The sequence below is a fragment of the Gadus chalcogrammus genome, chromosome 8 (genome assembly GCF_026213295.1).
Source record: "Gadus chalcogrammus isolate NIFS_2021 chromosome 8, NIFS_Gcha_1.0, whole genome shotgun sequence".
In the NCBI taxonomy this organism is placed as follows: Eukaryota; Metazoa; Chordata; class Actinopteri; order Gadiformes; family Gadidae; genus Gadus; species Gadus chalcogrammus.
Genome location: NC_079419.1, coordinates 4,917,387 through 4,928,916, shown reverse-complemented (window position 1 = coordinate 4,928,916; position 11,530 = coordinate 4,917,387). Strand labels below are relative to the sequence as shown.

Below are 11,530 nucleotides of genomic sequence, written 5' to 3'. Positions count from 1 at the left end.
TAAACAACCCTGAATAGTAAACCGATATTTTTATTTTCCTTTGGATTAGGTCTGGACTCTGTTGTTGATCTGACGCAAAGTATGTTCTCGTATTCCTGATTAACCTTTAAGTGCGCGTGTAGTGTATTGGACACTCCAAACTAAAGCCTATAGGCGCGTTGTCGTGGTAACAAGACCTGCCTGTCATTGGCTCCAAAAAGTAATGGCTGATTTCCCAAGGTTTTGTGCTTCACAATAGTCATCTAAATAAGCAGACAACAGAGTAATAAAGCTCTGGTGTTTCTAACACCACCCGCCCTACTGGCAAGGCGGTAAGCTCACCAAGTAAAAAAACAACAACAAAGAACACAACATAGGCTGTCTGTTGTCTCTGAACTGTAGTCCCAACAAATGATCACAGTTCAGATGTGTGAGGTGTTACTGGCGTGGTTACAAGTCCAGAGCCATGGGTTTCGGGGAGGGGAAAAGAAACAAACATGGAAGACAAGCGGGAAAATAAACGGACAGACGTGTAAGAAGAGAAGTTGTGGGAACGTGAGGGAGATGGTTAAATGTATCGTTTATTATACTCGATGGTTTATACATCACAATTTTTCTTTTTTCGTTTTTCTTTTTGCGGTTTCAATACATGATATCGGAATAACAATAGGATACAATGATGCAATATTACAATGTCGCTCTGTTTAAAAATTGATTTAAGATAAGATAGTCAGGGCTGTTGTTTTTTTGTTTTCCTTTTACATCTTTGTCTCTACAAATTCTATTCAAGTGTCGGTCGCGTAGGCCTAAGTCACTGGAGAGTGGAAGACACTCGGGGTCCACTCGGATATAAACACATTCAAGGGCTATACGTGGACGGGATTAGGTTTAGGTGGCGCCTGGTGAACGGACTGGGCTTCTGGTACGAGATCAGAGGGGAGGGCGAAGAACCCCTGGAACAAAACGTTGACCCCGTGGGGAGTCTAGAATTTCGTATGGCATTTCTGTGGGTATGTACATAATTCATGTGACGGTAAGGAATGTTATCTACAGACGGTCTGTTCTCCATGAATTTATAATAGAGAATAGATTACTATCACTGGGGCTTGTGCGGATTTATGAACTTATTTTGCCATCGGTAAGGACAAATGAGGAATAATGCAGAATGTCACAAGAAAATTCTAGTGGTTGATCTTCTAAACTGAATAATCGAACGGAAACCAGGGCCAAGGTTGACAGCGGACTAAATGGATGCATTTTTCTCATGACAGTCATTATGTCGTTTATAGCATAACACTATTCTACAACTTGAAAATTATAATGTAAAGGTTAAATATAAGCCATGTCATACTAAGATACAATCGTTTCTCGCCTGACTCACTTCCTCTCTGAACCTTGGTGAGAAACACAGTTCAAACAGACATCCATTAAAACACTCTCACCACATCCAATGTTGCCCAACCAATGTTCAATCCATAGCGACTCATATTGTTGTCAACCCTCGTCAGTCGACGCTTTCAGGCTACGTTCAAGAGGTCTAGGTGTCTGTGTGTGTACATTCTTCCACTCGAAGAAACGAAAGCTTAGCAATAACAAAGGCATAGTGACAAACAGCAGCGCGATAAGCTATGGATGTGTGTTTTGACTCGGGGTCACGAGTGAAGACCTTGTTGTTATCCTGATAATGAGCCATCTACCCCTCAAAACGTCAGACACCCGTCTTCTGTGACTTTAACTAGGTGAGAGGTCAAAGGGATAACAAGTCACTCAACCTGCCTCATCAGATTACAAGGGGGGAGAGAGGGGGCATCACTGTTCATACTTTGAATGTATGCCACTCCTGCCAGTCCACATCTATTCCTTGGATTCATAGGCCACAGATTTCTCAAAGCACGTGGTGCAATGTAATTATACATTTTATTATATTACCTCTGGTCATAATCCTTCCCATAAACAATCGCTTAACTCGGTCAGAAATACCTTTTGGATCAGAAGAAAAACCCTCAACCAAGAGAAAGCATGGATGGACAGAAGCGAGCGAGTGAAGTACACCACGGATGAACACCATGAACGTCTTAAACGATATGAAATAAAAGGTGGACGCCCTCGGCATGGCAGTTAAACCTGAGTTTGTGTTTTGGAAGGGTATATATTTTTTGGTGTTTATTTTTTTTGTAACTGATGATAGTATTCTATTTCTATTCAGGCATTGATAAGGTCTACCACGCTGTCGAGTATACGCTCAATGTTTTCTCCCATTTGGATTTCTTCCCTTTTTTACTTTTACATAAATTATTTCACAGTTTGTAGCCGATCCTCGATAGTGTCCCCCCCACCCCACCCTCCCCCATCTGGTCCCGGTCTGCGACTCCATCACCGGGTCAACAAGCAAACTCCTCGAAGTTCCCTAGAGTCGGGTGACGAGGTAACATGTTCGGCGTGAATCCGAGACTGTCCGAGTGACTCCGGAGGGTGTCACAGGTGCTCTGGGGGGAGAGGGGGGAAGAAGAGGGGGGAGAGAGGAGGAGAGGAGACGAGGTCATCCGCATTAAGGGAGAAGGGCAGTGCAGGGCAGCATAAGTTGGAGAAAATAGGGCAGACAGGGAAGAAACAAGGAGTTTGGAAAAGTAGCAGAGAATGGGTTTGATAATGTGAGGGACGGATAGCCAAAAACAAACAAAATGGAGGGCATTGACAATGTAATCGGACACAAGGTCACAGCATTAAGGACAGCGAACGACAGAGAAATGCATCCCAGAGTCAAACGATACAGGGATAAGGAAGCAAGCACAGAATAAAATGGAGCCCAATCAAAATTTATAAGGCCAAAAATGGGATGAGATGTAGAGAGATGAATGGAGAGAGAGGGGCAAGGAGAAGAAAGAACAACACATTTAGTCCTGGGCTTCAGTCGAACCCGCACGAATACGTCTAGCAGTGATGAAAGCTGAATCGTTCGGCATGTGCTGTGTTTCTATCTGGGCAAACAGGCTTTGCTTCAGATGTTGCCGCTACATGGGGAGAAGTGATGCACTCATTCGTAGCAATGGTTTAATTGCTATTCCCGGCAGGAAAAGGAAAAATATTATTGTACGTCAAATCATCGCATGCAGATGATGTACATAACATCACAAAGTAATGCATCTAGTGATGTTATCGGGCGCCAGCTTCTAATGTACCCGGCCCGGGGTGCTGCAGGAAAACACATCTCGGTTGGTGTAGCGCTGTGTTCGTCGGACAGATATGTATTTGTTTTTCACTGGAGCGCTGCTCTTATCCCTACATGGGGGCGGGGGTGGAGAAAACAAAATAATTATTGGAATTCGTGGCCAGTTTTTTTGTGTGACGGTGAAGTTTAAGTTTAACTCTCACGGCAATGATTTGATCGTACTGCCGAGTCGTCTTCCGGCAGACGATTCCGCTGATCAAAGAGCACACACTGGTGGAACTAACCTCTCCCTGGTCGATAGGAGGCGACGGGGTTTCAGATCAGAGAGCGCCGTGTGAATGATCCTATTTAATCCCACTTTCAACTGAAAGACCGCCGCCTGTGGAACACCTAATCCAACCGCCCCGAACGGGATATGGTATGTATGACGATGGCGTCCTGTGTTGGATGAACCATACAGGGACGTTTTCCCAAACAATGTCCGCAAAAAAGAGAGAGGAGAGTGACAGCGTTGGAGGGAGGGCTCTCATATTAATGGGGTTTGCTACCTGGGGGCATGATTAGGCGTGACACCAGGGCTGGTTGGGTTCTCTGGAAACTCCTGGAATAGACATGATGAAAAGAAAGATGGGTGAGGGTGACTGAAATGGAAATAATAAACACAATGCAATGCTAACAGTCGCGGGGGAGGGGGCCGGGACTATCAGGGGGCTTCAAGTTGAGGGATATCAAATGTGGGTGAGGATGAAATGTGATTTTTGGTGTCTTTTTTGGGGCTTTAACAAGCAGGAAACGCTGAGAGAGTACAGCTACAACATTGTGGATGAGCACTGAGGAGGAGGAACACATCTGACGTCTGAAAGTGACGATATGCCGTGTGTTCAGAGTTCGGTTGCTTACGTGGAGTTATGAGCGAGTCAGTTGGAGACGGTTTCTTTGTCATGAGAGTAAGAGGTGGTTAAGATGGATCAGACTAAGCAAGTGCTATTATGACATGGATGGAGGGGAATGCAGAAAGGAAAGCTAAATGCACAATGTGTCTTAGGTTTGTTTTCCTACCATGGCTTGCGTTATGCCCTGATTGATCTCAACCAAACCAGATGTCTCGGAATCATTCCTCTTACACATCTTTACTCGGACAAGGAAGAACACACCCATCCTTGTTCTGCTCTGTTGAACTGTAATCTAATGAACCAAGGCGACCATGCATGCCACTGCAGTACGCTGCACTGATTCAGAGACAAACCAAAGTCTTCTTCAAAGACAAATTGAAGTTGATTTTTTTCTCACTCCATCGTTACTCATGAAGAACATTTGGGCTTGTCTCACAAAGAGCAGAGTTCTTTGCACAGGGGGGGGTTGGAAACAAACAGGTAGATGAACTCAGGAACACAATTGTTGGCTGCACTGAGCAAATTACGCTTCACTATGTTTGATTAATGACCAACGAGAGGAACCAGAACGTCCAGATACATTGATGATTTAGTTAAAATCTATCTCTACATCGGTGGATGAATAAACCATAAGGAGATCTTCGCAAAGGAAAATCTAGTTAGTGTTTATCGATTTAAAGACAAAAATATCCAAACCGTTGGGATGGATATGTTTTATTCTTTAGACATCAATGTTCAAATCATATTTGGAATAGTTTCAAATACATATGAACAGAAAGTGAAAGTGGTGGCAGTGAAAAAGTCACAAATAAGTTGGGCATCATTCTGACATGGTTTAGGTTTCAGAAATACACATCTTAAACACAAGAAGACACTGTTCTGGTTCCTGGGTTTATCTGACATGGTGTCACGGATCGACAGCGAGAGAAGCAGAAAATAAAAGTATTACCAGATTATCGCTCTGGCATCGCCGTGGTCGCTTCTTGCGGATGAAGAAACCAAGGACCTTATCCTTGAACACCTTGACAGGAAAGCAGATCAGAGTCATTTACTTGCATAGCGATTAATGGCCCTCCACATTAGTGTCTGTACTTCTTATTATTTACTTTATTTTAAAGATTTTTATTTTTACTTATATTCATTTGCATTATCTTTTATTGTTGCTGCTATCTGACTGTTGAGGAACCAAGCTTAACAATTGTACTCTCGTGTACTTGGGTTGGCCCTACAATAAGATGTTATAAAAGTAACTCTGATTCTGATTCATAACAACAGTACACAGATATTTAAGGGCCTGGCTCTGCCAATTGCATCAATAGCAATGTACAAAAGTTCAAAAAGAATCGATAGCTGCAGAATATAGTTATAGGCTACAGCATTTCTCCCTAAAACGACAGAAACATAAAATGAATTTACTGAAGGGGTAAAGTGTTTACCTCGTATAAGTAGTCGAATATTTCCAGTATTGTCAAGACGCTGGCTCCAATAAACAGCCCCATTTGTCCTCCGATGTCACCTAGGATGACATAGACAAATATGGAGACATGCATTTGCCACAGATACCGTCAACTTGACTTCCACTAGCGATGCGTTCCCGCGTGAGTGACTATGTGTAAGCTGACGAAATCAGAGAATTTAAACCCTGGCTTTCTGCCAGTGTTAACTCAAGCGCCTCGCATTTGGGAGATGGATTTAGGACCCCTTTATTTCCCTGTTCCAATGCTGCAAGTACATTGGTCCTAAGTGGTCACAGCCGGAGGCTCCGGTTTGAGAAAGGCCGTAAAAGCCTGAGGACGGTTTCCTATATTAGGATCAATGCATTTGTTCTTTCCTACATCCATCATAAAGTAAGCTTAGTGGATCTCACCGAGAAGCCCGGCGATTTCATACGCTTTCTTCTGCTCGATCTTCTCATAGTTCAGAGCTTCAAAGAAGATGTCCAGCACTAAAAGGTTTTCTCTGGGGGGAGGGAAGGGAGATGAGATTCTCTCAGGATACCATTTTCATTGGTAAGTAAAGAATTCAAATATAATTGAAATAATTTAAAAAACATTTCAGGTTGAATCGCTTCTCGTTTTTTATGGCATTGAAGGTGAACGATGGAGACCAACATCTCGCTAAGCTAACACTATCCACTCAAAAAAAGAAAGAAAAAAAAGTAATTCATAAGGTCATCATCTCAGGGACGGAGAGCCAAAGGGCGAATACTTACCCGATGTATTGCTCGGTTTTGTTGAATTTCTTAGCCAGATACTTAGCGGACGCCTTACTGGGGATCTTAACCATGGAGAGCTCCTTGCCATAGCGCGTCATGTTGCAGGGCGTCTCACAGACACAGTAATCGTTGTCTTTCTCTACCAAAAAGTCTGTGGATGTGGATCAAATCATTCAATGGACCGTGCACAAGTATGCAAGCATCCCAGTTTAAATCTTTAATAATAAAGAACATTGCCAGCAAGCACATTAAAACGAAGAACAGAACTATTTGCTGCCATCGTTCACTTTCCATGAAACAAAAATAATGAACGAATCCAGGGGATATGTCAAGGGAACGGAAAGGGGGAAAAAGATCTACGCTGTTGATTATATTTTAATGAACCATGAACAGAACACAATGTTTTAATGGGATTTAAAAGATACGAATGTTTTCCAGCACTGACTGATAACCCCTCATTCGAGTGAATGCCAAACTATTCTCCAGGGTTTAATTTATGTGTCATGTTGTGGCGTTTGGCGCCCGCTGGCTGCGAGCTGCCTGGATGACTGGGCTATCTGACGCGCACGGAGATTCATGCAGTCAAACAATCCCTGGGAAAATAATCCATTTGTTTTGCTAAAAAAAACAACAACTAATAATCGTCTCTGTTTGCAGTCCTTGGGCTTTGGCTCACCTAACGCCGGGTCAGCACAGTCTTTGTACTGCTCAGGTGTGCAAACAGTCGAGGTACCTGTTCAACACCACACAGAGGGGACAGAAACAGAAAGGCATCGTTATTCTGCTCGCACCAATAACAAACAACACACCAGTACCCTCTGTCTTCTGAATTGACATTCAGGGAGTTGAAAAAAAAAAAAAGCTGACGCTTTTATCCAAGGCACCTTACCGTTTCCATTTGTCCAAAAAAGCTTTATAAAGACAACCATATATCGCTTTCGGTGCAGTAAGGATGTTAATAGAACCAAGTGCCGAGCACCAACAATCGCTAGGTTCACCCACAACAAAGATAGCTAGGATAAGACGCTACATCGCGCTAAGTGATATTTTATAAGTGCAAGGACGTACAACATAAAGTAATGGATAGCTGCAAGTTCACAGCGGGAGACATTATCAACATGGTTCTGTTTGCAGAACAAACTCTATGCTTTAGTTGGGGGCCAGTCGGGGCCTACCGGGCATGTGCACCATCCTGCAGTTGCAGTTCTCCACCAGGTAGCGCGTCTCACAGTCGATGCGGCACGCCGTGATGCTGTACGTGGAGAAGAACTCGGAGTCTATGGGGGTGGACTTGCAGTCGCCCCAAGGCGGTGGCAGGTACTGCAGCTGGAAGAGGGGGGGGGGGGGGAAATAAGGGTGTGTTTTTATTCCCGTGGGGGTCCCTCTGCCAGACCGGTACACCGACACATCAACAACACACCAGTCAAGCCCAGCGGACAACAGTCTGGCACCGGAAAATGGATAATTGTTACCAAAAAAGGACCGCAGGCAGCCGCGAAAACATACAGACAAGAAAAATACAATACAAAACAACAACTTTTGAGTGTTTGTGGACAGTGCTGACACAGGACGCCCGATCCGATTTAAAGAGACAGTGGGTGAACAGGGTATGGGGCTGTGCGTGTTGCAGCAGGCATTGCGTTGGCAGGTTAGGGAACATTACCGATGCAGTGCTTGTCCTATTGTGCGGGAAGCAGACTGCAGAGGATCATGGGGGAATGGAAACAGGCCTAATGCTATCGACTCACAGGAACAAAATATGGACTGTCAGAAGGGACGACACCGCGATCGATGGACACGGAAAGTGAATCGCAATGGTGCTCTGTGGTCACAGTCTACGCTGGTATTGAGTGCAATACTTTTACTTTGTAAATGCTACTTTTATCCAAAGCTTACATGTTAATAAGATTGATGGTATTATGGTATGGTTAGCAGGCATAGGGTTAGGCGTTAGCATTTGCTAACCCTATAGGCAAAGCGTCGGCATAGGTCTCGTGTTTTGCACTTCAATGCTAAAATCCAGTTACAGGTCATGATATTCAAATGTGTGTCCGGGAATTTGAAATGGATCCTCTTATTAAGAACTTTTCTCATTTTCCCACAGCGACCATTCTTTGATAAACGATATCTCTGCTAAAACTAGACTTTCCCATTCGGATCTCTGGCACACAGTTGAGTTTTTGAAAAACCTTGCTTAGTTTGACGTAAAAACACATGCATATGTTTGAAAGTGATCTGACACTTCTCCAATATCTCAAGGTTATTCAGACAAACATCCAACAGGGGGGGGGGGGGGGGGGGGGGGGGCTCTTATCAGAGCCGGAGTCCTGCATAATAAACTCAAGTACTACAACCTCTAACTGCAGTTCACCCTGACGCCTAATCCTCCCCTCCAGTCCATCCAGATTAAGCTTTGCCACCTGAGAAGGACATTTACTCAATAGTAGGTGGCCCATAGAGGCTTAATTCTGGAAGGCCGAGGATTTAAACATGCAAACATAATTAAGCTCTTATTGAAATTCCCCTGGCAGCATAGCCGGAGAGAGTTATGGGGGGGGGGGTCTTGGGAAAGACCCTCACGTGCATGGTTGATGATGAGTTTAAGGAAATGATGAGTGGCTGTGGGCCCACTGGGGGACAACCAACACAGAGATCGCTTCTCATGGACGCAACACGGAGAAAAAAAAGGCGAGGACGAGGGGAGTAAGTCAAATGAATGTGTTGAACGAGGGGGTAGTGCATCAAATAATAATAACAACAAGGCTGAAGCCATAGAGACACACAGCAGCAGAGAACCTTCTGGGCTGCATGTGTTGTCTGCACATGTTAGCCCCAGTGGAGGGAATTAGCAGCTCTTTAATGGCTACGGTAAAGGCGGCAAGGACGAGGATGTATCGTCAGTCCTGAGATTTACTTGTGCTCCCGCCACACGAAAACTAAAAAGGAAAAGAAAAGACACAGATGGCTCCGTTCACAGCGGAGGGAATGGGGCAGTTGAATTCGGATTTGGGTGTGTGGGGCTACTTAACAATATATAAATCTCGGGTCATGCAGCAATTCAAGACAGGAATATGCTAACCTCTGCTCTTGATTGGAAACAAATGTTTGGGTGCCCGGGCCCTGCCCAAAGTCTAGCTAAGGAGGCTGTGACTGAGGGTGAAGCCTGGCTTATGGAGGAAAGGATGCTCTGAATGGGAGTGAAGCCTGGCTCAGGGCGGAAAGGAAGCTCTGACTGAGTGAAGCCCAGCTCATGAAGGAAGGTGGCTCTGACTGTGAATCCTGGCTCAGGGCGGAAAGGAAGCTCTGACTGAGTGAAGCCCAGCTCATGAAGGAGGGTGGCTCTGACTGTGAAGCCTGGCTCAGGGCGGAAAGGAAGCTCTGACTGGCCCAGCTCATGAAGGAAAATAGGCTCTGACTGTGAAGCCTGGCTCATCAAGGAAAGTAGGCTCTGACTGAGAGTGAAGCCTGGCTCATGGAGGAAAGGAGGCTCTGACTGCGAGAGAGAGTGTGAAGCACAGCTCAGAGAGTGAAGCTGCGTCATGGGATGTGTCATCTTGGGTAGGAGGGAAGGAGGGAAGGAGGGAAGGAGGGGAGGGAGAAGAGGGAACACAGCACACATCATTAATCATGTGAGGGCAGCAAAATAAAGGATTTGCCACATCTGATTGGTCAAGGCCCTCTGTCCACCACCATCTCCTGCCAAGGCCAAATACTAAATAAAAATCCAATCGGATTGTCCCAGTGGTGCCCGTTACTGATGGCTCAGAAGCCGCGCTGGTTAGTTGGTTATTCAGCCGTCTGCCCCATGCTTTCCCACCTCATCCGTCAGTCTGACAGTCAGCGGGGAAACCTATCCAGATGAATGGATAGAGCTGGACCAGCAGAATCACGAAATCTCAACTTTCTATCAAGGATTCAACACCTGTGAGGGGGATGAGTAAGTATTTCAGACTATAAGCGGGCTTTGAAGGCATTGGAATTTAGTGTGGGAAAACCAGAGCAGCTGATCAACAACATTGATTCTAGGTTGATAATTGATTATAGAAATACTAATATTTGTTCTTCAAATTTTCTCTTCACATAGGTTGTAATAGGTCTTGTTATACTATTGTAACCTATCAAGATGTATCTGATAGATTGTAATATATCTTGTAATACTATTGTAACCTATCAAGATGTAATACCCTGTGATAGGTTGTAATACAATCTGTTAGTTTAATGGCTATTAAACCAACAGAAAAGCATGTTCTCCCAACAAGCAGAAATATTAATGAATAATCCATATTTTATTGAATTCCCCTTGTAGCAAGGCAGAACGCTCCAACAAAGAAATAATTGCACAAACCGATAATTGCACAAAACCGAAGTGCCATCTTTGAGTGCGTCTGTTCTGAAGTGGTAAATGTTCTGCTTCCACCAGCCCGTGACCGTTTGCTTCACAGAGATATGGAGATTTTAGATTAAAACTAATTACCCAGGATAATGAATTACAGAGCCATGTATTTGACCATTTCTGGCTAATGAATTAAAAAAAGCATTACAAGCCTGATGGGGACGAATTATCAAACGGGGGAAACATGCTAGCGGCGTGCCCTGCGGCTAACAAGCACTACGCTAAATAAATCAACACATACTGCATGAATCACTGTACAAATCCTATCATGTTTAGCCTCCGCACTGTTGTACCGCACCGTGGAAACCATTTTAAAGATCTGCTGTCTTGGTAACATCCGAAAAGCGCTTTATGTTTTGATTAGATTTGGAAATCAATGAACTGGGAGGAGAAATTTATGAGCTTGCACACCCCCCATGCTTAAGGCTTTTAATGCTTTCTCCTTCACGGACTGGACAGTGGACGGGTAAACAAGAGGTAAAATATCAGTTTTGGGAATGTTCCTAACAATCTGTGTTTAATGGGCCAAGAACCGTTCTTCTGAACTGGAATGCAGCTAGAATTTATCTCTTCATTGTCCTTGCCTTCCTCATCGTCCCGTAACCACAATACACGTGAAATACATAAAACATTCTGATCCAATGTCACAACCTTCGCCTGGTTCTAGTGGTGCAGAAAACAAAGTCTATCTTTTTCGCTCCCTGCATGGTCATCACTTGCTTGGGCTACAATTGAAGTCAAGAAAAGGACTAGGGTTCAACCAAGCATTATTAAATTGCGTGCTTGAATCTTCTCCCGTCCTACCAGTGAAGCTCAGCCCACCAAGGCACCTTGTTTCCATCTCAAGATCCTCCATCCCGGTTTCATGCACACATGGACTA

The 11,530-nt window shown here is 44.4% G+C and overlaps 1 protein-coding gene across 1 annotated transcript in view; it reads right to left on the bottom strand.

Moving 5' to 3' along the window:
• Window positions 1-2,329: 2,329 nt before the first annotated feature.
• The window catches only part of asic1c (acid-sensing (proton-gated) ion channel 1c), a 64,120-nt gene continuing 54,919 nt past the window's right edge, over window positions 2,330-11,530 (bottom strand). Inside the window, exons 4-11 of the mRNA XM_056595927.1 lie at window positions 7,432-7,582; window positions 6,933-6,989; window positions 6,254-6,407; window positions 5,909-6,000; window positions 5,478-5,557; window positions 4,991-5,062; window positions 3,697-3,749; window positions 2,330-2,465 (exon numbers count right to left, since the gene is read on the bottom strand). Coding sequence (XP_056451902.1) covers window positions 2,387-2,465; window positions 3,697-3,749; window positions 4,991-5,062; window positions 5,478-5,557; window positions 5,909-6,000; window positions 6,254-6,407; window positions 6,933-6,989; window positions 7,432-7,582 — 738 coding nt within the window. The 3' untranslated portion in view covers window positions 2,330-2,386. The remainder of the gene's footprint in view (window positions 2,466-3,696; window positions 3,750-4,990; window positions 5,063-5,477; window positions 5,558-5,908; window positions 6,001-6,253; window positions 6,408-6,932; window positions 6,990-7,431; window positions 7,583-11,530) is intronic.